The 26,531-nt window shown below is 27.6% G+C and overlaps 1 protein-coding gene across 1 annotated transcript; it reads left to right on the top strand.

Annotated features, from left to right (window-relative positions):
• Nucleotides 1-16,202: 16,202 nt before the first annotated feature.
• Nucleotides 16,203-24,869, top strand: LOC111292961 (WAT1-related protein At5g40240-like). The gene is made up of 8 exons (XM_022885624.2): nucleotides 16,203-16,474; nucleotides 16,567-16,632; nucleotides 16,764-16,877; nucleotides 22,982-23,225; nucleotides 23,751-23,909; nucleotides 23,997-24,148; nucleotides 24,413-24,571; nucleotides 24,758-24,869. Exons 1-8 carry the CDS (start codon nucleotides 16,284-16,286, stop codon nucleotides 24,867-24,869), a joined length of 1,197 nt encoding a protein of 398 aa, XP_022741359.2. The 5' UTR covers nucleotides 16,203-16,283.
• Nucleotides 24,870-26,531: the final 1,662 nt, after the last annotated feature.

Here is a 26,531-nt window from a genome sequence, read left to right as displayed (position 1 = left end):
ATGTATACCTTCTAAGAAAATAAAACATTTATTCATAAGAGACTTGAAATTCAGTTCTGCTTGTTTTGTTGAAAAGTAGACTCAATAATCTTTTCAAATCTATTGGTTCAATTTTTCATTATGTAAAAATTAAGAGGAATTTTGAAATTTCTCCCTGTTCTGCTGCTAGGCAGCCTATATATCTTTAAATAAAAATTAGACAACTCTTCATAAAAAACTCGAAATCAACTTATGTTTATTTCATTAAAAAGTAATTTCAACAAGTTTTCCAATGGTATATAATAATCATAGCAATATTTTATCTTTTAATACATAATTTTATTTTAATCCACTATTGCAAACACTATAGTTCATAAGAAACATAAATTTTCCTTTCTAACCCTATCTAAATTATGTTTTTTGTTTTTATAGCCATATAATCACGTTACTAAACCTTCTCAATACTTAATTAGACACTACTCAAAGTCTAAATGATTTGCCCAAACCAATCTTGAAGAGGAATAATGGATTTCCTAAAATTTTAGGGTTTCTCAATTACAAATTAAACTCTAAGACTTAATAATCAACATTATTTCTTTAAAATTAAAAGAAATTATTTAGTTACCTTTGAAAGACAACTCTACTTTTATATTTTGTTCTTGACTTTCAACTGAAATCTTTCAACTTATCTACTCTGTACAAGGAAGAGAGCAGAAATAAGTCTTTCTTTTCGTTTAATCAATTGTCGGCCAAACAAATAGTTTAAATTAACCCTATAAAAAATTTGGGTAACTTATTAAAAAGTCCTTTCCTTTTTAGTTTTTTATTAAAAAGTTCCTTCACTTATAAAAATACTTAAAAATAGTCTTTTTTTTTACGAGTATCACATTTTCTCCAACTTATAAAAAGTTTCATCCTTGAAACTTGATTTACTTTCATTTTTGAATAATTGAGGATATTGTTTCTTCATATCATCTTCCATTTCCAAATTTTTTTTCTTGGTATATGATTACTCCATTGAACATTTACAAACGGAATAGCTCTATGCCTTAAAACTTGCTCTTTCCGATAAACTATTCATAGAGGATATTTCATGTATGTTAAATCCTCTTAAATTTTTAAAGATTTATACTTTACCATATAGCTCATGTTAGAGACATATTTTCTCAACATAGACACATGAAACACATTATGCACTCTAGATAGCTAAGGTGGCAAGATTTTTTTTTTATTGAACTTCTTTCACATTACATAATGTGGATTTAACCTTCCTTGCTTTCCATTCCTCATAACACTTTTAATAGGTGATACATTTAGGTACACATAATTGCCTACTTGAAGCTACAAAAGATTGTCACCATAATTCCTTTGCTTACTTTAAACCATATATAGTTGTTCTTCAATCGATTGAATTTCTATTCCCAGCTTGTTATACAATTTTAAGAATTAAAAATTCACTTTTTTTAATCACATTTCAATAAGTTGATGATCATCTTTACTTTTACTTTCAATTCTCAAATTTTCACTATTAAGAGTACAAAATTCTTTTTTTTTGTACCCTTAATCATTTCACTCAAAGTAAGACTTGAAAGTTTATTGAGTAGTTACTTTACTTTTGGTTAACTGCCTTTGAATAGATTTTCTACAATTCTCAAAAATACTTTTTTTTTGTTATAGTGATCAACTTTGTTAAATCACTTATGAATTTTTTGTACTTGTAATAACAATAACAATTCTAAATGATAGTTAATAACCAAACCATAGTCTTTCACAATTCTTAACCAAATATTTTCCTCACACTTTACACTTTTTGAATAAGGATATACTTCAGTTCCAATGATCAATGTACATCTTAAAATATTTCCCCTGCAGTTAATATCTCCAAGTCTTAAAGTACAAATTTTCATTGGTAATTCAAGTTCATGGGTGGGTTAATACTTTTCATAAGATTTCAATTTCCATAGGCATGTGCTACTACCATCATATGTTGTACAATTCACAACATAAGCTTTGTTAGAAGAATTTCTATCTAAGATAAAGCTTTCAAAACTATAAAAAAAAAAAAAAAAAAACTATGAATTGGGATATCCACCAATCTTTTCTTGAGTTCTATGTATTCTAAGACAAGTAAAACACATACATCTTAAAATAGTTCTGAAATCCATGAAATATTAAAATTCCATCTCTATACCATTTATACAAAATTCCCTCAGTCTACATTTAATAATGATCATAACTTTTACAATTAGTGATAGTCTAAAAATTCTCAAAATTTTCACTAATTCAAGCTTCCATTGCATGTTCTAATATTTCTTTCTAATAAAACTCTAAAATAGTAAATTAGCTTTTGCAACATTGTTTTATAATAAGGAAAGTATATGCCCATAAAATTTCATGTAATTTGCTTCATGCTTGGCATTCATAATCACATACAACTTTAAGGTTGAATAATGATATCAACCAATTCTTTAGTCACCAAAAAGATATCACATACTATAATTTTCTTTACTTCTGCATAGACAACATGAAATTTTTTATCAATTAACCATTATAAAATATATGAAATTGATATAATAAATTATATCCATAAATAAATTTATACTATGTAAATTCATACATAAATCTTCGATTACCCAAGTTGTCTCCAATTTCGAATATTATTCTTTTTAATTTAATAGACCAATTATCATATAACAACTAATTTTGCACAATTCCCACAAATATCATAATGTCTCAAAAAAAATTTTTTGTCGAATATATTGCTGTCATCTCTTGGTCAAAGTCAAAACTAATGTATCATAACTTATAAGTAAAATTTTCTTATTGAATTTGAACAATAAGAACTCCAAATACTTGAATTCATGCTGAAAGTATAGTTATGAACAATAGTCAAATGCATCACATTATTTTAGAAGTTTTTTCAGATTTTTATAAAACTAAATACATGCTCAGTATCACTAAGTACACAAAATCATCACTAATTATTAAGACTTGATCATAAACTAAAAAATTTTTTGCATTTGTAAGATTTCAAACAATCATTCTTAACCAAAACATATATATATATATATATTATAAATTGATTACTCATTCAAACCAACTTCCTTACTAAATTATCTAGATAACCACAATTTTAATTTTTATTTGCAAATTTAATTTCTTGCTAAGTACACAACTTTGTATCACAATAGGTAATGTTCTCTATAAATATAAAATTCGAAGTGATCCAATATTATACTTCAATTAGAAACTATAACCATAAATTAATCACTTTAGCCATTAAAAAAAATTAGTACACCCCAAATAGGAATTTAATGATCAAATTTCAAATTAACTATACAAACGTCCAACTCGTGTGATCAAATCTTAAATACTTTCTCAATAAAAATATAAAACCAAATCAAGTGAATATCCTCGTTTGCGTATATAAAATTATTTATCACAATTATAATATTTCAAACTACATCCATCAAGACAAATTCTCAAATATTATAATCCATAAATAATTACTTCAAAATTTTAAAATATCATTTCATTCCATTGCCAATATTATACAATATTATATACTTTTAATTCTCGCAATGTACACTCCTGTTCCAATCTTAATCCAAGATGAAAGATTCATTTTACACTTATCAAATAACTTCAAAACCTCATTAAGTCAAAGGTATTTTCTCAAATCCATAGAATCTCCAATGATCAAATCATTCTCTTGAATAATCTTTTAGCTCATAATTATGTCTCGTTATAAGTCACATAAAAAATCTCTTCAAACTTGTAAAATGACAATAAATCAAAGTAATTAGACTTTCTCTTAACTACAAAATCTCAAAAGCAATATGTAATTATCAACCAAAAGAATTACTTCAAGAATTTATTGAATTGTAGATTCTTTAAAATTCATTGAATCATTAACTACTCCAAAATTTATTGAACCATTTACTTATACTCAATGCCATAGTCTATTGATCAGGCTTAAGCTTTTAGAAAATCATCACATAATCCAGAAGTCATCATTTAAGTTCTTAAAAATTTTTACATAGTATATGGATCATAATTATGCTCGTAGAATATTTGTTTCAACCCAAAGACCATAAGTTAAGTTCTTAGAAAATCACTGTTAATTTAATTATCATAATTTCACCTCTTAGAAAATCTTAAAAGATCATAACCCAAGTTTTTAAAAAATCTCTAAAATCATAATATAAGGTCTTAAACATTCCATATAGTTTAAAAAAAATCTCATCACAATCTAAAAATCATAATCTAAACTCTTAAAAATCCTCCAATGATCGTAACTTAAGCTCTGATATCACTTTATGTTACATCCCAAGACCAAGACGTAACACAGGCATATTATACAGCCATATTAGCTTGAAACAAAATCTCAAAGTAATAAGAAGCCTTTGTTCTTAATCGTTTTAAAATTTTTCAATAAAATAATCTGCCCAAGTAAAATTCATAATTTTAATCCAACAAGTGATACATTTTTATAGATCTAAGTGTGAACTAATAAAAAAATATAAAACATTTTCATAAGATCTCATTGGCCAACATTGTCAAAGACTAAGTAATTTTATCCGTTTTGATCTTCTAGCTTTTCACAAGACTAAGAAAACCCATCACCTTCTCATATGTCAAAAAAAAAGAAAAAAGAAAATGAGCAAAGCACAGCTCAATAAATATAACTTCACATACCTTATTAGATCAAGCATCATTTTTATACATACCATATAGATCATTCATAAACAACCATAATCATAATGTTAAAACATTTCAAAGTTTTCATTTTGTCAAACATTTCATAAACTCATAAACTCATAAATCCATATCAAACATATCAATTCATAAATCATTTCAAAAAATGCTATCATTCAATATCGTAATCAAACCAAATCATGAATCAATCTTTAAAATCATCATAAATTATTAGTTCATCATTAACTACAGTCACTGTTACAACCTGTTACATTGATTGTAATGATAATTTCGTCATCATGATCATTGCTAACTATTATAATTTGCTAGCCAAAGTCTTATGCTTACTATTATAACCCCTTAGTAGAACCATATGATCATAGCAATACTAATTATTATAACCCATTAGCTAGGGTTATAGAACTAGTTCTGATTTCAATAATCCATTTTTCAGGATGTAAATATGTAGCTATCATAAAACCGTTCATTAAACATAAATCAATATCTCATTTATTTATAAGCATGATCCATCATTTATATAGCAAAACTCAAAATAATCATATTCTTGACCCTATTTTCATATATCGAAAACAAAAAAATAAACTTTCACTTATTTAGAAACATACATATATATAGGTTTGAAAACAAGCAATGTGTGTAAGATTCTACTTACCTCTTTTTGATTTCACCATTTAGTTTTTCCCCTAAAATAATTAATAGCCTATTCAAGATCATTTCAATTTAACAGAAATTAATCAATCCATTTTAAGACCATTTATACTAAAAACAATTAAATTATACAAAAGTTAACTCAACTAACTAATACTGACAGTCTGAGCTCCTTTCACTAAAATAGCCATATCTCAAGATATTTAACTGAAAATTAAGATCATTTTTATGCATTGAAAACTAGACTCAATAAACTTTCTAAACACATATTCCCCACCTCATAATTCCTTGCAGATTAAATGTAATAATTTTTGCAATCCACATCATTTGTTGTAGCTAGATAGCATGTATACCTTCTAGTAAAAATTAAACATTTATTCATGGGAGACACAAAATTCAGTTTCACTTATTTTGTTAGAAAGCAAACTCTATAATCTTTTCAAACATGTATGGTTCAATTTGTAATTCATTGTGTAAAAATTAAGAGGAATTTTGTAATTCCTCTCTATTGCTGCTAGGTAGCTTGCATTTCTTTAAGTAAAAATTAGACAATTATTCATAAAACGCTCGAAATAGACTTCCGTTTGTTTCATTTGAAAGAAGATTCATCAAGCTTTCCAAAGGTATATAATAATCATAACAATATTTTATTCCTTAATACAGAATATTATTTTAATCCACCACTATGAACACTATGATTCATAGGAAGCAAAAATTTTCCTTTCTAAACTGCATTCAATTTATGTTTTCTATTTTTATAGCCATAAAGTAACATTACTAAATGTTCTTAACACTTCATTAGACCTTAATCAAAGTCTAAATGATTTGCCCAAACCAATCTTAAAAGGGAATAATAGATTTCTTAAAATTTTAATATTTCTCGATTACAAGTTAAATTCCAAGAGTTAACAATCAATATTATTTATCCAAAATTAAAGGAAGTTATCTACTCATCTTTGAAAGATGACTCTTCTTATAGATTTTGTTCTTGACTTTTAATTGAAATCCTTCAACTTGTCTATTGTGTATGAGGAAGAGAAGAGAAATAAACCTTTCTTTTCTTTGAATCAATTGTCGGCCAAATGAGTAGTCTAAGTTAACCTTTTTAAAAAATTGGGTTCTTTATTATTAAGTCCTTTGTCTTTCTAACTCTTTATTTAAAAAAAAAAAAAAAAAACCCTTTACTTATAAAAATACTTAAAAATAGTATTTTTTTATTGGTATTACAAAAAAACACCTCACATGAGTTTAAATTTCTATATATACATCATAGCATATTTTGACGAGGGATTAGAGTGTTTCCAAAACAAAATGAACTCAATCACGGATGAAAAATAAAAAATAACCAAGTCATTGGAACAGAGTTTAATCAATGTGTCATAATGCAATCGCTAGAAGCAGACAACTTTAGAGTAGTGAAATTCATACTTTGAAGTGGCAAGTTTCGTGCAAAGTGTCATAAAGGTAATCATCAATTTTTTCTTGTGTTGGCCTTTTGATTATGTTCTATTATAATGTATTTGATTACATATGTATAGATCTTTTATCATGGCATGGGTTACAGCAAGGTCTGCAACTCCCAACTTGCTTTTGACCAAGCATACATGTTTTGCTTTTGCTTATGGCAGGACTTCTAATTTAATCTCTCAAAAATTTATTGACTAAAGTTATTATGGGGCCTAGATTTTAAGAGAATGTTCTGCTATTTTCTTATTAATTAGATTTTTAGGATGAACCATAATGGAAGTTTTTAGCCAGTACTAGAAAAGATATATTTTAATGAATAATCAAATTGCCTAACTTATAAATCATATGGTATAGTAATACTTTGAATAGTTTCACAATGCTAGTTATAAAACTCTATTTATTTTTATGAAACTTTTATTACTTCTAATTGGTGTCACTCTCATCTGGAATACTAGAATTTACAAGTGCAATTACGTAAAATTTTTGTGCTATAATTACTGTTAAAAGTGAAACATGATTGCTCTATCTTTCTTTGTAAATATCTGAAGTGCAAAAACTAAATACTTTGGTATTTAATTTAATTTTTAGTTTTGCTCAAATGAGATGCATTTGTTCGACATTATTTTTTACTTTGACCTTTATGTTTTTAGTATTATATTTTTATGACTAGATATTTTTGCTTTACTTACATCATGGGAGATTTAGGAATGATCCATTCGTTTGATTACAAATAGTCTAAACTAAAGCTTCATGCCCTAACTTTCCTTGCTAGATTGCAGCTAACGGTTTGAAAAAGTTTTCCATCATGAGTACTTTGTGAGAACAAAGATTTGGTTAAACATGTTTGCTTATTTTTATATTTTTGGTGTCAAAATGATATAAGAAGTTAATGTTAAAGATTTGGTTTAGTCAGTTTTCATTATATGGAAGAATGAAATTTTTGGATTTTAGACATTAAAATTTTTATTATTACATAAAAATAAACTCATAAAGATTTGGTGTCCACATGCAAATTAATTCCAATGTAAATATGCTGAAGGGATCCACTAAATTAAAAAAAGAGCAAAAAAAAACCAAAATAAAAAGGAAAAAAAATTGAACTCCAATGCCTTTATTTTCATAAAAAACTTACAACTTTTATTGTATGGATTTACGTATTTAAAATAAATAATTCATAATATTCCATAGGAAAAAAAGATAATTCATGAACTTAACTTTTGTCGTAAGGATTTACTTATTTAAGATTTTGATACCTTAATTTTTTTTGTTGTGAATTTTGCAGAAGCAAATATGGAGTTGAGTTTGTAATTTTAGGTATTTTAGATTTCTTTGCTTTATTTCTTTCTTAATTTTCATGTAAATTAATAAAATAGCATTATTATTGGTCATTATGTTTTCATAAGCTAAGTTTATTTTCTATAATAATTGTTAAGTGTCCTTGCTTTTTTTTTTTTTGGGGTTCGTTTTTGCATGGCTTTTAATTCGTCACGGAGTTGATTACCTAAAATATTTGTGTCTGTTGTTTAATGTTTTTATTCTCATGTAATCTTTGAGATGGGATTTCATGGAGAGTTGACAGCATGTTTTATTTTAATTTTATTATTTGAGTCTTCTAACTTAATGATTTTTGTAATATATCTTCGAAAAATATTGTATATACAGAGGATGATTTTCAATGTCTAGCTCTTGGATTGAAGTCATCTACTTAAGTACTTTTCAAGGCCAACACAAAAAGTTGTAAAGATAAAGCAACATGTTTGCAGTCCTATTCTGTAAGATAAAATATTTACAATTGGAAAGGTCTTACTATTTGCACTCACTTTTTATTGTTATTGTAGACATCCATTTGTGTCAATTTTATTTTTACAAATTTATTATTATTATTACTAGTATTATAGGATAGTATATCCCTATTATTATTTTATATTATATAATGATACTATTTTTTTGTTGTTTTTTCCTACCTTTTTCTTCCAATTTGTAATTGAATAAGGGAATAAAAATTTCAAATTGACCGGATCAAAATAGTCAAAGGTTTTTAATCAAGGTAATTGTTGAATTCAATGGGGATTAAATCAAAGGCTTAAGATTATGCTCAGACAGAATAAAATTTAAAGATTCAAACCTAGATTAATTCTGTATGTTTCCTAAATTTTTTCTAAGGTTACCTATAAATTACACCAACATTATAGAGAATAGACACAAGGGAGTTTAAGGTGAAGAATGGTTGATTTTGGTGCTACAAATTTTTTGGGCAGTAGGGCGCTTCTGGGACTTTGATTTTGGGAATTCTGGGTTTGTTTGAAGTTTTTGGGTTTAGATTTAGGTTTCTAGAGTTGGAATTAGGATTTTGAAGAATTTCTAAAGAAATCTAGGCAAAATTTGAAAGAATTTGGAAATTCTAAGTTTTTTGGAAAAATCTAAGTTTGGTATGAATTTTTCAATGAAGGATGAATTTTTCAGTTGAATTTTTTAGTTGAATTTTTCAACAAGGTTTGAATTTTTCGATGGGATTCTGGCAACTTTTTCAAAAACCGGTAAGTTTTTTAGTTTTCGATTGAATTTTCTAACGACTTTCTCAGAAACTGGTGGATTTTTTAATTTTTGGTTGAAGTTTTCGGTGGGGTTTTTGGGGAATTTGAAAGAGAAGGTAAAGAGAATTAGGGTAGAGAAAGAGGGAACAGAGGGTGTCTGAGGAAAAAATGCTTGGACTTGGCTTATATACTAACCCAAAATGGTATCGTTTTGAAAACATAGGATTTGCGCCTTGACCCGTCGACCCACGTGCTAACCCATGCTCTAACCTGACCCTATCACAGGTTTCATTTTTTCCATTTTCATTTTATTTTTTGATTTGATTTGATTTGATTTTTATTTTCTTAGGTTTTTATTTAATTTTACTAGTTTTCAAAAACAAAATCTTTTCAAATAAAAAAGAAAAAAAATCTTTTCAAACAAGTTTCAAAAATAAAAAAAAAATCTTTTTAAATAGTTTATGGAATCCATCAAACTATTGAAAAATTTCATAAATCAATTTAAAAAAAATAAAAAAATTAAAAAACATAATTTTTATCCTCTAAAATATTGAAGGATTACTTCAAATTAAGTCTTACCAAACTATTGAGAGACTTAATGCAATTTTTAAAAGTTTTTACAAATCTTTTTACAATAAAATCTTGTCAAACTATTAGAAGATTTGTTTCAAAGTAAATCCTACCAAACTATTGAAAGACTTATTGATTTTTTTGAATAAGATACTTTAATAAATTCGATGACATATTCTCTTCAGAGTGGGACACTAGTCTCTATAAATACTCTTGAGGTGAAAGAATTATCTTAAATTACTATCAAACTATTGGGGATAATTTTAAGACTAATTTTTAATATTTAATATTTTGGTAAAAGCATAAATATTTTTTAAGGCTTGGATAATTTGAAAACTAGTACCATCTTATGGATGGGTACTGTGAGTATGCTATAACCTTTCTCATGTGTAACCATACTCCTAAACTTAAACTCTTATTTCATAGATTAGAATCTACTATTTAAAAATACCTAAGTCAATCTTGAGATTCTACTTTAAATAGGACAGATTCAATCGGATGGTTAATCATACCTAAACAAAAAAAAAAGATTGATGGTAACTCATCTAATCTATATCTAGTGATAGGTCCACAGATTTATACGTTATGACAGTTATAGTTGTTTTATTATCTTGATAATAATAATCATAAGGCACAAAAGGAAGTCATAAACTTTTATCTAAAAATTTTACAGTAAAAGTTAGTTTATTAGAAACCCATATTTTGTAGCCAATAATCAAAATGTAGATTTGGTTCCTATAATTGGTGATGATAGTGTTCTTTTATAGGCTAGCCATTTCATGCATGACTCAATTCAAGTTCTAAAAGTAAATTCTCATTCTACCCAAGCTAAAGAGGTTAGTTCATTTCTCTGGTAAAGGTTTTAATTTGCATATTGTATATCAATTTTGAAATTCTTTTCATGTTCTGGACTATTTTCTTCATTTTGATACATGTTGATTGAGAATGCTTTAAACCATTTAGTAATAAGTTTAATGTTATTAGAAGTATCAACTATGTATGTGTAAAAAAGAGTAAAAGCTTTTAACAAGTATATGATATGTGTGTATATATACATACATATAAAGTAATATAAGAAAATTTATTATGAGATATCATATATGTATCACTACATGAAAATGGAGATTTTGTGGCATTTTTTAGCAGCATTTTAAAATAAATGCTACAAAGTTTCGTGTTTTTAAAAGGTTAGCAGTTTTTTTTTTTTTTTTTTTATAAAACACCACTAAATTCTTATATAGCAGCGTTTGGATTTAAAGATGCCACTAAAAATATATTTTTGTAGCATTTGTTGACCTAAATGCTGCTATATACTTTGGCTTTTAATTGAAGGAGATTATTCAAGGCATTTTTTATCATAAATATCTTGAATAATCCCATTTAATTTTTTATAAGGGATTATTCAAGGCATTTTTTTGGCTAAAAATGCCTTGAATAACCCTATTCAATTTTTTGTAAGGGATTATTTAAGGCATTTTCTGATCAAAAACACCTTGAATAATCCCCTCAAAAAAAATGAGACGGGATTATTAAAGGTACTTTTGACAGAAAATATCATGAACAATCATCAAAAAATGGAAAAAAATTTTTTAGGGCATTTTTTTTTATAAAAAATGCCTTCAATAACCCATTCAATTTTTTGTAAGGGATTATTCAAGGTATTTTCTGATAAAAAATGCTTTGAATAATCCTAAAAAAAAATTATAAGGGATTATTGAAGGTATTTTTAGCTAGAAACGCTTTGAATAACCCCATTAAATTTTTTTGTAAGAGATTACTCAATGCGTTTTCTAGCCAAAAATGCTTTGAATAATCCTCAAAAAAATTAAAGTTATTCAAGGCATTTTTTGTTAGAAACGCCTTAAATAACCATATTCTTTTTTTTTTTTTGGATTATTGGATGCGTTTTCTAGCTAAAATGCCTTGAATAATCCTCTTTAATTTTTAATTAAGAGGATTATTAAAGGTATTTTTGATAAAAAATGCCTTCAGTAATCATACTTTTTGCTGTTAAATTTCTTTTAAATTTCAAACCTATAACACCCCATTTCTGTTTTGTTTTCCTTACTCATTTATTTCATTTTTACCCATTTTAGGTCACTTTCTTTTCATTTTTTGTCTAAATTTCCATCATTTTGTGGTCAATTTTCATCTTCTTTCCTTTTGTTTTTGCAAATTTTAAGTTAGCATTCTTGCATTTTAGGTGAAATCTTTAAACTTCATGTCTAATTTGTTAGGTCAAATTCCTAAACTTTTTGTTTGATTTGTTGCGTTTTTACCGTCGTTCAAGCTCTAGTGTCAAGCTCCATTTCAACATTGGTAATTTTTAATGTTTGGCCATTCTTTTTTTTTTTTTATCAATTTATTTCATTATTGCAGTTTTGAGTTTGGTTTTGTTTGGTTGGTGAAAAAATTCAAGATAGAACAGAAAGTGAAAGAAATAAAGTTTTTCTCAAAAAAACTTGAAATTGAACGTTGAATTTAGTTACAAACACTAAATGAAACTTTAGGTTTAGTTTTTTTTTCAACAAAATATTTTTGAAATTACTAAAAAATTATTATTTGTTAACATGAATTTGTTGATTCATTCAAGATATCCATAGGAAACCATTCTAAAATAGTCTATTATGTTTTTTTTCATCTCATATTCGCATTTGTTTTGTTTGTTTTTTCAAATTATGATATTTGATGAAACGACTTAATCTTACTTGAAAGGATTCATTGTGCATGAAAACCATCAACAACAGAAGATAGAGAACCAAAAAAAGACATCTATAGTCATTTGTGAATACTGCAAGGTAAAGTATTCGCCACATACTTAATCTTCCTTTGTTACATTATTGGTTTCTATATGTATGAATATTATATTTAAATTTGTATAATTTTTTTTATTGATGTTATCTCTATTCATTTTAGACTTTTGGTTAATGTACTAAAATAATTTAAATGTTATTGTATGTATTAAACTTTGCGCTCCATCCATATTGGAACAAATTATGTATTTATAATATTTATTTTTATGAATTTAAGTTCATTTTTATTTTTTTACTATTTTTTATTTAATGATAACAATCAATATTAAAAGTTAATTAAAAAAATAAATTTCTTAATTTAGCAGTATTTGTGCCTAAAAACACTGGTAAATGTCAAAATGTAGCAGCATTTTCTATTATAAATACTGGTAAATTTAATGACGTTTTCTACTATAAACATCGTAAAATTTAGCGATATTTTATGATAAAAACATCACTAAGTTAGTGGTGTTTTTTTAAAATTTTGCTATTTTCCTCGACATAGGTATAAACAGCACTTTTAGCAATATTTTTGACAAACGCCACTAATTTTTTAGTGGGGTTTACAAACACCGCTAAATTTGAAAAAAAAAAAAAAAGGTCACTAAAAACTTAATCCCCTGTAATGTATTGAAATATAAAATGGTGTAAATTTAATGTTAGTTTAAGTGAGAAAATAAAATTTTATTTGGAACTTACATATTAAGAAGTTGAAAGGGACCTTAAGTAAAAGCAAGATATTCTGAATTTATATGTATATTCTAAATTTAAACTTTATCATTTTCCTATACAGCATGCTTATTAGAGTTCCTTTCTGTTTTTAGCATGTTTCATTTTCATTGGTCAACAATGACAACTTGGTTCTTTTATACATTCAACTAGCATAAGGCATATAATTCTTTTCTATATGGAAGCTTCTTGATGTAATTATAAATATTTGACCTTTTTGTCAGACGATCATATAGTTCCTTCTAAGATGTTAAAGATATGATTATGAGTATTTATAAATTTAGAAATTTTGTCTCCATATGCTTTTATTGACATTTTGATTGCACACCCATGTCGTAATGACAATTTTTTATTTTCATTCAGGTAAGGTATTTCACAAATGTCATTAACGAATTATGCATAATGTTACATACTTTAAATTATTCATTTTACATACACTACAGGATATTAGGTTTTTAGTGGCCTTTTTTTTCATGTTTAGCGGCATTAATAAATGCCCCTAAAAGATTAGAGGCATTTGCTAAAAATGTTGCTAAAAATGTCACCTATATTTGCATCTGAAAAAATAATGACGTTTTTAAAAAAACGCTGTTAACTTAGCAGTGTTTTTATCATAAAACGTTGCTAAATTTAGCGATGTTTAGAGTAGAGAACACGACTAAATTTAGTGACATTTATAATAGAAAGTGCTGCTACATTTTGGCATTTAACAACGTTTTTAGCACGAATGCCGCTAAATTAAGTTTTTTTTTTTTAATTTTCTTTTAATATTGATTACTATCATTAAATAAAAATATTAAAAGAAATAAAAATGAACTTAACTTCATAAAATATTATAAATACATAATTTGTTCTAATATGGATGCAACACAAAGTTTAATACATGCAATAACATTCATATTATTTTAATATATTAACCAAAAATCTAAAAGGAACAAAGATAACATCAACAAAAAATTTATACAAATTTTAATCCAATATTCATACATCTAAAAACCTATAGTGTAATAGAGGAAGATTAAGTATGTGGCAAATACTTTACCTTGCAGTATTCATAAATGACTATAAATGTCTTTTTTTAATTCTTTATCTTCTGTTGTTAACGGTTTTCATACAAAACGAATCTTTTCAAGCAAGACATGTCGTTTCATCAAACATCATAACCTGAAAAAATAAACAAAACAAATGCCAAGATGAGAAGAAAAAAAAACATAATAGACTATTACAAAATGTTTCCTAAAAAAACATAATCCTTTATTTTTTTTTTAAGATTATTCAATGCATTTTTTTTACCAAAAAACACCTTGAATAATCCCTTATAAAAAATTAAATAGGGTTATTTAAGATATTTTTGACAAAAAATACCTTAAATAATCTCATTCAATTAAAAGTCAAAGTATATAGCGGTATTTAGGTCAATAAACACCATAAAAATATTTTTTTAATGGTGTTTTTAAATCCTAATGCTACTATTCAAGAATTTAGTGGTATTTTATAAAAAAACACTGTTAACATTATAAAAACACGAAACTTTGTGACGTTTATTTAAAAACACCGCTAAAAAACAGTCACTAAATCTCTATTTTTATGTAGTGATATTAACATAATTAAAAGAGATAAAAACACATGCTTTAAAAAGTTTTTGGTCAATATTAAATTTTTAACAAATTTTTTTTAAATGAGATAAAGACACATGGTTATTTTTTTTAGACTAATTAGATTACAAATAGATCATATTTGTTGTTGGAGAAGTTGCAAAAAAAAAAAAATCCTTTTGGTCAGGCAACTTTTAATTGCTTTCCATTTTTTTCCAATATGTAATTGCTTTGAAATGGACATGAAGGAAAATGATAAATTTAGTGTGCTAGCTTAGATATGGTGTATAGGAAGTTTATTTCTAACTTTTATATCAACAAATAAGTTGGTCAACAGAGTGAGATTTGCGAAGCTTTCAATCTCTGTTTTAAAGGTATGTTTGTATTAGATACTTTTCATCCTATAGTATTGCTTTACAATGTATTTAGTTGATTAAGCTAAGAAATAAATTATCCTGTAATTTGCTTATCTTAAGCTGCAAGTACATAGAACTAAAATTTTGAAAATTATGCAGGAGTTCTGATGATAAAGAAGCTGCATTAATCTTCTTGAAACATAATATGAGTATCTTCCACAAGTTAACTTTGTTGTTTGTGTATTATACAAAACTAAAACTGTTAAAACAATATAAATTAATTACAAATACACCAATTTTTGATCAACTGACGTTTATTTGAGATGCAAATGAATATTGGTTTTGATCGTTTCTTTTGGTTTTGGTTCTTTATCAAGATTATTAGTGTTTCTTTAAATTATTATTATAATATATAGTTTATACCTTAAATTTTGATGTAAGAGTATTGATAATCCTTAAGAATTTGTTTTCTAAGTTGATTTTTCTTGCTTTCAGATTTTAATTTTGTTTTTAATCTTTGTTCAAAAGGAATTGAGATAAGCGATTTAGCTTATTTTGACTTTTTTTACTATTTAATTTCATTTTCATCAAGTAATCAACTATCAAAATAAATAAATGTTAAAATGATATTGATTTTTTTAATTATTAATAATTTATGATCCGCGGCAATGCGCGGGTAAGATGCTAGTGGCATTTAAATTTGGTTGGACAAAGCAACCAACAATGACATCACCACCAACTTTTTTATTAAAAAATATGCAAAATGATGATGTCATTCAAAGATTTTATGTAATAAAGAAGAAAAAGAAAGAGGCCTTTGTCTTTTCCATTCTCCATAATTTTTATAGCCAAGAAGACAGGAGAGCTGGGAGACTTTATTACAGGCAAAGTGATATGGGAAGAAGGTATTGGTATAACGATGTCCTACCATGCACCGCCACGGTCGCAGTAGAGTGCTCCAACGTTGTCATTAACATTCTATTCAAAGCTGCTTCTTCAAAGGGGTTAAGCTACTACACCTTCCTTGCCTATTGTTACGCTTTAGCCACCATTGTTCTCATCCCTGTAACCTTCTTCTTAATCAGGTCTTCCCTTTCCTTCTTCTGGTGATCATCTGAAATCAGATGCATATATATTTTGCTCTAAAATGTATTTTTTATTTATTTTGTGTATGCAGCAAATCAGGGTTTCCTCCATTTAAGTTCCCTCTCATCTCTAGACTTTGCCTTCTTGGTTTTGTTGGGTATGGAAATGGAACCATACTGAACATCAACCTGTAATTTTTGGTTTCTAAATTGGATTCACTCTTTTCATATAGTGTCAAATAAAAAAAAAAGATAATATACCAAGACTGTGTTTATGTTTTGGAGACAGGTTTTCAAGTCAATTATCTGTATATAAAGGTTTGGAACTAGGCACCCCAATTCTTTCCTCTGCCATCAGCAACCTCATACCAGCTTTTACCTTCATACTTGCTGTCTTCTTCAGGTTTCTTCCTTCATACTTGATTGACTAATTCATAATGGTGAAACAATACTCATGATCTGTCGTTGACTAAAATGTTTCTGTTGATTACTTATGCCTTTCTTAATTTTTTCATCAACGGCACATGATGAATTTCGGTAAAATAAAGTAAAGGAAAATAAGAATCCAAAGCTCAACTAAATTGATTCATGCAGCCATCCATGAAAGGTTATATCTAACAATCATAGGTTGAATCCAATATGAGAACTCATTCTTTATCTCTAGACTACGCCTCACTTTTATATAAAAAAAGTGAAAAATCCACAATAAAAAGAAAGTTGGTATAAAATGTTTAACTTTTAATTTTAGTAACAAAATTCAAATCTTAACTACCATAAATACAGAAAAATATGTATATTCCCAACAATGATAACACTAAAATCAGAATTTCTTTTTTTAAATTCGAAAGGGAAATGGATGACTATTTGGCAAGCATATAAGAAGTGGAAAATTTTATGCAACAATTTCTGTTGTTTCATGTCTAAGGTAATATCCAAGATTCAAATAGCAGTTTAATAGTGGAATAGCGGCCGTAAAGTTGCAGTAGCGCCACCACCCGCCATCACTATTGGACAAAATGCGGTTGAAAAATTCATTCACAACAAAAACGAAGTGTAACGGTTGCAAAATAACGGCGTAACTGAGAATAGCAGCAATAACTGATCGTTATTGCCGCTATTTCGTTTTCCTACTCACGGATCTAATACTTCAAAAAAAAATAAAATTTCAAGTTTTCAACTCTGTAGAATAAAACAATAAGCTTGCAAAAGTAAAGTAAAAGTAAAAGCAAAAAATAAAACTCAGAAGTTCATACCTTTAGCATCAAAATTAATCTAAAAACGAGATAGAAAACAGACGAATTATTTCAAGTTTCAACCATTCAATCGGTGCTTCGACACTCAAATTCAAATCAGCCTCAAGTTTTTAATCAACATTAAAGATCAAATAAGGTAAGAAAAGAAAGTTAAATTACCTTTTTTTTTGTAAATTTTTTGTAAAATGATGTCTGTTGTGAGAGTTTGAGAGAGACAAACGAGGTATTTCATAGATACTAGGCAAGTGATAGTGATGAAGGGATGCAAGAGAAAATGAAAGATGAAAAAGAAAAGAGAAGAAGAAAATTCTAGAAAGCCAAGCTTTGGACGCACGAAGAAGATGAATAGAAGATAGCAAGCTGCGTTTCTAGATGGTTCTGCTAGAATTAAACAAATTGAGGGACATTGGGGCACGTGGGGAGAGATTGGGTGTGGTGGGAGGTTGGGGGGTTGGGGGTTGAATTTTTTATTTAATTTTGTAATTAATTTTTGAAATTTTTTTAGATAAAATTTAATTAGAGGTTTTGAAAATTTATAATTAAAAAAAATAAGAGATTAATAATTTAATATAGTATATATAGAGATTTTAGATGAAAATTTTTGATAAATTTTTTTTGTATAAGTTAGATGAAAAATAATTAAAATTAAATATTATATTTTGATTGTGTTATATATTAATTTATAATTTTGTATCAAAATTTTAATATTTTTTATCGTTTTGATATTTATATTGTTGTCAATTCTTTTTATATTAGATTAATTCTTGTTATTTTTGTGTAATTATTGAAGATTGTATTTATTATATAATTGTTGAAAGTTATTTGTGATAAAAAAAAATTTATATCAATTAGTGTATCAAAAAGATTAAGTTATTTAATAAATTTAGCATTTTATGATCTATTACTCTTACTAAGATTAAAAACTAAAAAATAAAAAATTTAGGTTTGAAAATTTTTAATTTTTGAAATTTTTTTAGATAAAATCTAATTAGAGGGATTGAAGATTTATAGTTAAAAAAATTAAGGGATTAATAATTTAATATGATATATATAGAGATTTTAGATGAAAATTTTTTATAAATTTTTTTTTTGTATAAGTTAGACGAAAATTAATTAAAATTAAATATTATATTTTGATTGTGTTATATATTAATTTATAATTTTGTATATGAAATTTAATAATTTTTTTGTTGTTTTGATATTTATATTGTTGTCAATTCTTTTGATATTAGATTAATTTTTGTTATTTTTGTGTAATTATTGAAGATTGTATTTATTATATAATTATTGAAAGTTATTTATGATAAAATAATTTATATCTATTAGTGTATCAAAAAGATTAAGTTATTTAATGATATTCTTAAGATTAAAAACTAAAAATTAAAAACTTTAGTGTAAAATCAATTTTTAATGATGTAATAAGTAATATTAATATTTTTAAATATAAGTTTATTTTGTTTTTATACAAAATAGCAAGTATACCACCACGTGAAGAGTTTCCAAATAAAGGAGTAGAGGGCACGCCAAGTGATGATATAAGTTGACATTTTGAAACACCTGTGCGAAATACAAGAGAAAATGTTTCATGTAAACTTTGTGGTAAAGTTGTAAAATGAGGAATAACACGTTTCAAAGAACACATTGTTTATAAAACTGGCAATGTTGCACCATGCCCCAACATTACTGGTATGTTATGTTTTTATAATTCTTTTGAAAATATTATTATTAATTTCTTAATAAAAATTATAAAATTACATAAGCATGTGCAACTAATTTTCTCTTTTTTTAACTATATTATTAATAGGTATAGTAAGAGAAAGTATGATGAAACTTCTTCAAGATAGCAAATTAAAAAAAGCTGACAACAAAATGAGAAAAAATGAATTTTTATCACAGTTAATAGGGAAATATGATTATGAAGGATTTATTGATGAAGACATTGCTACTAAATAAGTCATGCGAGATAGTATCTAATCACAACATAAGTGACACAGAAGACAAGAATTCAGATAAAGAATTAGTGGTTGGAGCAACATATATGAAAAGGGATGAAGCTCTCATAGCTTAATTGCTGAATATTTTGAAGACAGAACAAGGAAATCAACTCCAAATGAGTCTGAATTTTCATTAAGGGTAGCTATACCTAAATTGATTATAAGTAAAAGTTCAAGGCAACCAAAAGTAAGTGATTCATTTTTAAAAACATTAAAAAAAAAAAGGTGGGTGAATCAATATTAAAATTTTTTATATATGATCGACTCTCTTTTTAGTTAGCAGATTCTCCATGGTTGCATAATTTGATTTCTATGGCAGCAGAAGTTGGCCAATATGTAAAACTTCTCACACCTTATGAGGTATCAGATATGTATTTAAAAATTAGAGAAAAATACATTGTTTAATTAGTTACTGATAACGAGGCAGCACTTAAAGTTGTAGGAAAAAGACTAATGGAAAAGAGAAAATATTTATATTGGACAGCATGTTCAGCTCATTGTTTGGACTTGTGCCTTAAATATATTAGGAAGAAAAAAAATGTGGCAAAGGTTTTGGATGATGCAAAGAAAGTGACTTGTTTTATATACAATCACATTTGGACTGTTAATTTGATGAAGCAATATATACAAGGGAAGCAAATACTTTATCCTGCTCTTACCCGATTTGCCACTTATTTCATACAGTTAGAAGAAATAATGAGGCAAAAGCAAGTTTGAGAGAGATGTTCAATTCAAAGGTTAGTACTTAATAATTAGTACAACTATTTAAATCTAGCATCTTTTTATGATATCATTGTTTAAAATATTAATTTAAAATATATTACTCTAAAACTTTATTAATGAATACATAGGAGTTTAAAGATTCAAAATAAGGACAACAAAAATTAGGACCTACTTATGAAGCCAAAAAAATCATTTTGAGAAAAGATTTTTGGAAAAAAGTAGGCGATATAATAAAAGTTTATGAGCCTTTGGTAAAAGTGTTGCACCTTGTGGATGGTGATGAAAAACCAACAATGGGCTTTATTTACGAGGCTGTGGATAGAGCTAAACAAGTAATTCAGCAAAATTATCGTTATTCTGTTGAATATGAAAAGATTATTGATAATAGATGGAGTTTCATGCACTTTGACTTACATTTAGCTGGTAAGTAAACCAAGAATATAGATGGTATTTAAAAAATATGTTTATTTTTTATACTTAAATTGCTTATATATTTATTTTTTTATTACTTTAATATAATATTGTTATGAATTATGTTTAGGTTACTATCTAAATCCATAATTTCAATTTGGAGTGGAACATTCTACAAATGTATTTAAAGAAACATTAAAGGTATAAAAGCAGTTATCGAAAGATTAGAACCTTTGATAGATACTCAAATCAGAATAATTAATCAAGTTAGTATTTAATACTATTTTATAACTTTAACATTTATTTTATGTATTAAAAATTGAATTATTTTTTATTTATTTATTTATTATTGTATTTTCAATTGATGTAGTTATTATTATTTCGAGACAAGCATGAAACATTTGGTACTCCACAAGCACAAAGAGTTTAGAAGCAAATGAATCTAGGTAAATAGTAAATTAAATAATTATAATTTATTTATATTATTTAATTGTATAGCACATTCAAATTTAATCTAAATAATTTTATACAGCTGAGTGGTGAATGATATATGGCACTTGTGTTCCTGAATTACAAAAACTAGCAATCAAAGTGCTTAGTCAAACAACATCTGCATCAAATTGTGAACATAATTGGAGCACATTTAGCTATATTCACACCAAAGCAAGAAATAGATTGAAGTTTGAAAGACTTCAGAAACTTGTATATACCTATTATAACATGAGGCTAAGGATGAGACATCAGAAAAGAATGAGCATTGATGAGATAAATAATAGTTTTAATCCTATTAGCCTTGACCATATTTTTGAAGATGATAATCCACTAACAAAATTGCTGCAAGAGAAAGAAAATCCTTTGTTAGATGGTGAAAACTTTGATTGGTTACCCACAGATAATTCTGATAATGAAATGAATGTGGAACAATCACGCCAATCTCAAGAAAGGAATATGTCTCATTCAAGTTCAAGTCCAACACCAAGTCAGAGTGATGATGGTGGTGGTTTAAGTCCAGATGATGATGATGGTGGTGATGGATATGGTGATGGTGATGGTGATGGTGCGAATTTGGGTGATAATATGGATGTAAATCAACCTTACAGCCCATTTGGAAGAGAATTTGGGCTTGCTGCTATTGGTGAACTTTTCATTAATATAGCAGAATACGGAGTACATCCATTTGTTGAATCTAGTGAGGGTCAAAATGTATGTACAGTTCAATCAAAAGGAAAAACCAAGAAATACCACTATGATATTTCTAGACGTTCTTCATCTTCAGGTGGGAGACCAAATTCTAGTAACTTTGAGTATAGTGAATCATCTGCTAGTACTTAAGAACATTACTATCCACCAGAACAACTTAATTTTCAACCTCATCATGGTTATCCACCTCTATATGGTTATTATCCACCTTAAATGTATCCTCCACCTCAAATATATCATTTACCACAAATGTATCTCCCACCACAAATGTATCCCCCACCACAAATGTATCATCCTCAAATATATCCTCCACCCCAAATGTATCAAGAACAAAAGCCTTAGGGATAGAGATGTAGTCAACTTGGCTCTCAAAGTGAAGATAGAGAATTTGATCCTCCTCGTCATTCTACTAGGTGGTAAATTTTGAAATATATATCAATAATTGTAGTTGATGAAATTTAAAATTATTATATTTTTAAGTTTGTAATTTTATTAAATATAGATGCTTGGTATTTAACATATTATGTTTTGTTAATATTTGATTTATCTAGAATTAATATTGAATATGAATTTGGCCAAGAAAAATTTTGTGGATAAACCAAATATGAATGCTTTTTATAATCTAAATAAAATTATGAATAATTTTTTTAGAAAATAAAAAACATAGTGTCATAAACTATTCTTAAAATCATTGAATAAGAGTTTTTATAATTATAATTATAATTATTACATTTTATAATAAATTATGCAAAAAAAAATTCACGACCGCGATGACTGCAGTGACTGCAATTATCTCCGTTATATCCAAAAACGCAATAAACGCAACGCGACAGAAAACGTGACCGCGACCGCTATTTAAATCCCTGGTAGTATTCTTAGTCCAGTAATTCTTTTCTCTCATCTTTGAATGCCAATGCCATAACCAGGATGGAAAAGGTAGAATTGGGAAGCTCAAGCACTCAAGCTAAAATCATTGGCACCGTAGCATCAATATCTGGTGCATCTGTGGTTGTTCTTTACAAAGGTCCCAGAGTTCTTTCCTCTCCACGTTGGGCCTCATCATCGGTATTAATTCAACAGCCTCTGGGATCACCACAATCAAATTGGGTGATTGGTGGGCTCTTACTTGCTATGGGATATCTGTTTTCTTCATTCTGGTATATTATTCAGGTAAAACTAGTTCCCAGCCCGTGTCCTCTAGAAAACTGTTCAATTATATGTATTTCTTTATTTAATTACTGTGTCACGCTCAAAGCTAGGATTTAGAGATAATAACGTCAGGAGAGGAGTCCCATAAGTATATAAGGCTATAGATATTTTATTGAACCCAAAAAACAAAATCTCTAAAAATCTCTAAAATTATATTTTACAAAAACCTCAGGTCTCTAAGAATACATAAGATACAATTTAATCTAAAGATTCAAAATCCCAGCAACAACTTTACAAATAATACCGAAATACTCAAGTCATAATTAACTCATTTGACATGCGTCGGAATTGGAGTAAAGATCACAGTTAATGGCCCTTTTGAAGTTTTGAAAACTGTAATCTTAAAGACTTTTGGAGATTTTATTTTTAATTTGATATGATATATGTTATCTTGCATTTTTATATGATTCATTTCATAAATATGCAGTATTGTTATATCCTAAATCATAAGATTTGGGACGTGATAAATTATGTAATGCTTTGCAGTCACAAATTATGAAGATATATCCAGAAGAGATTATTGTAATTTTAATCTACAATTTGTCCTTGGTCATTTTTTTTGTACCATTATGCTTAATAGCAGAATCAAACAAGAGTTCCTGGAGACTAGGACCTAGCATAGTAGCTGCTTCTATCCTGTACTCGGTAAGGAATTAGTATCAACTACAATTTTAGATCAGATGGTTTCCGATCTCTTTAAAGGTTTTCTTTTTCTTTTCCTTACTTGTTTAGGGAATTTTTGCATTATCCTTCAGCAGTGCTGTACATTCATGGGGTGTACGCTTGAAAGGGGCTGTGTATGTTACAATATTCATGCCATTGTCAATTGTCATTGCAGCAATTATGAGTGCCATGTTCCTTGGTGATGCATTGTGTCTTGGAAGGTAATTAAAACTATCTATTTCAGTTTTTCTTTTTTTTTTTTGTATTTTATATTTGAAACTGTCAAGATTTGAGAAATTCTTATTATGAATCCAGTACTCTATCATTTAGACCACATGGCTGTTGGCATCTCTTTCAGTTTAATATTATTCCCAATTATAATAAGCAGAATCATCTCAAACATGGCCGCACATCCTATACCTAGGTTGGGCAATTTCCTTGTATAATCACAATTTGACAAGTCTGATTCAATCTTAATGTTGCAGTGTCATTGGAGCATTAATCTTATCTGCGGGGTTTTATGCTGTATTATGGGGAAAAGCAAAAGAAGAAGAAATGACTTATGATGATTCAGGCTCAAGTAGCTTTGGACCCTCGTCCAATTGTAATGTCTCTTTGTTGCAAAGCCACAATGATGAAGAAATGTAGCTCAAAATATTTATCCGAAAAACAATAGCTAGCTGTTTACTGTTTACTACGTTGTTCAACGTACTTTTCCCCTCATTTGAAGCTAAAACATCTAAGAATTGGTTAAATTAATGCATGAAGAAAAAATGGGAACCAAAAGGTTTCTTTGATCAAACAGTTGGGAATTTAGCTTGTTTCTTTAGGTCCAGCCATTTCACTTTCATATATGGATTGACAATTACAGCTTGGCCCAAACAACGCCTTCTAGTTAAAAACTCAGTCGCACCTTCTAATGATAGAAGGGCCCTCCAATAATGAAGGATTAGGTAGGTTAGAAGTTGTTTATTGTATGTTCCCGGGATACGTGTCCTTTCTTAATTGTTTTTCTTATAAAAATATCACATATGTTTAATTTCATGGCTGTCAAGTTCAGCACAACCTTTCTATTCAAGCTAATTTTATAATTGTCACATGATACTGTTTGTCTTGCCTACATCATTTGCTTTGGTTTAATTTTGATGATTGAAATAAAATTATAACCAACCAAGCATTTTGAAATGATAATGTGTTTGAGCAAAACCATGTGTAGTCCAATAACGTGATTAAATATAATCATCCGCTATTTACCACCATCCTTTATTAAAAGCAAATTGATGATTTTGTTGGTAGATTTGATTCTATAATAAAGATTCTCTTTTCCTCTCGTCCTTGAGTTTTTACAACCAAGGTAGGGGAGGAGGGGTAGTAAGTATACAGAAAAAATGAGTTTTGTTGTTTTAAACTTATTTCTTTATGTTAGGTACTTAGGCCACGTCATTACCATTTTGCCATATCAATATTTTTTTAACATTCAACAAAACCCCACTTCTTCAACTTCAATGTAAAAGCTTCACTTTTTTTCTTACCAAAAAATCGTAAAAGCTTTACTCTTTTCTTTCAACTACAAACTACAAAGAATCTCAAATCCCAGCTTTTAAGCTCTCTTCTTTTATCTCCAAGAAGCCCGATGCCAAGGAAGCAAGAATGAGCCCTCCTATATATCTCCCTTATTGGCCTCTTCTTTTGAATTGAATTAAAACCCGCTCTAACACTTTGTAGTATGAGAGTTTTTTCAGTTTCTGATGGGAGAAAATTGCGGCAACTTCAGTGCCTGGAGGTTCAAGATGGGTTGAATCAAAGGTTGTTTCAAGAGAGTTTTCTTGATAATATGAGCAATCCAGACAGTATATCGACTGGAAGTGGTAGTGATGTGTGGCACTCAGTAGGGTATGAGTCTTAGTGTGGAAGGCAAACCTTTGCTGCATAATGTACTCACAAATATATGGAAGCACCATCTATGAGGTACTTACAAAATATGAGACATGATTAGAGAAAAGCCAATATTTTTGCGTTTCGCTTATAAATTTTTATGAACTTAAACAACCCATATGCTTAAAAATACATAATCTTGTATGCGATTCGTTATTGCTCTTGTGCTAAAGGAATTTGGCAACAACTAGTTTTTTCCTTTGAAAAATAAAAAAAAAATGAAGCCACAATGATGCCAGATTGGTTAAAACAGAGTGGCCAAAGTCTAAGCTTGCCAACTTTTTCATGATAACTATTTAGACTATCTAGAAGGAACATTGCAAGACTCTTTCAGCTTCATTGGAACTATCAAACAAACTATGCCCAGGTTTAATAAAAAGCTGGTATGCAGAGAAAAACAAAAAACTGGTATGCAAGTAAAAGTAATCACATAAAAGTGGATGCCTCCTCCCTACGATTATTACAATGTTAATTTTGTTGGTGCTCTGGATACAAATAGTAAAACAAGTGGTATGAGAGATGCGATTAGGGATTATGATGGTGAAGTAATTTGGAGTTGGTGTGTTCAGACTAAACAATGTCACAGTTGGTTGATTAGTGGAATCAATAGCTGCAGGGGATGTGTAATGAAGAGGATAGGTTATGGTTAGAACTGTTAAGAATAATGAT

Source organism: Durio zibethinus, chromosome 10 (assembly GCF_047325235.1).
Source record: "Durio zibethinus cultivar Kanyao isolate XHJ-2024 chromosome 10, ASM4732523v1, whole genome shotgun sequence".
Lineage (NCBI taxonomy): Eukaryota > Viridiplantae > Streptophyta > Magnoliopsida > Malvales > Malvaceae > Durio > Durio zibethinus.
This window is presented reverse-complemented; position numbering and strand designations above follow the sequence as displayed.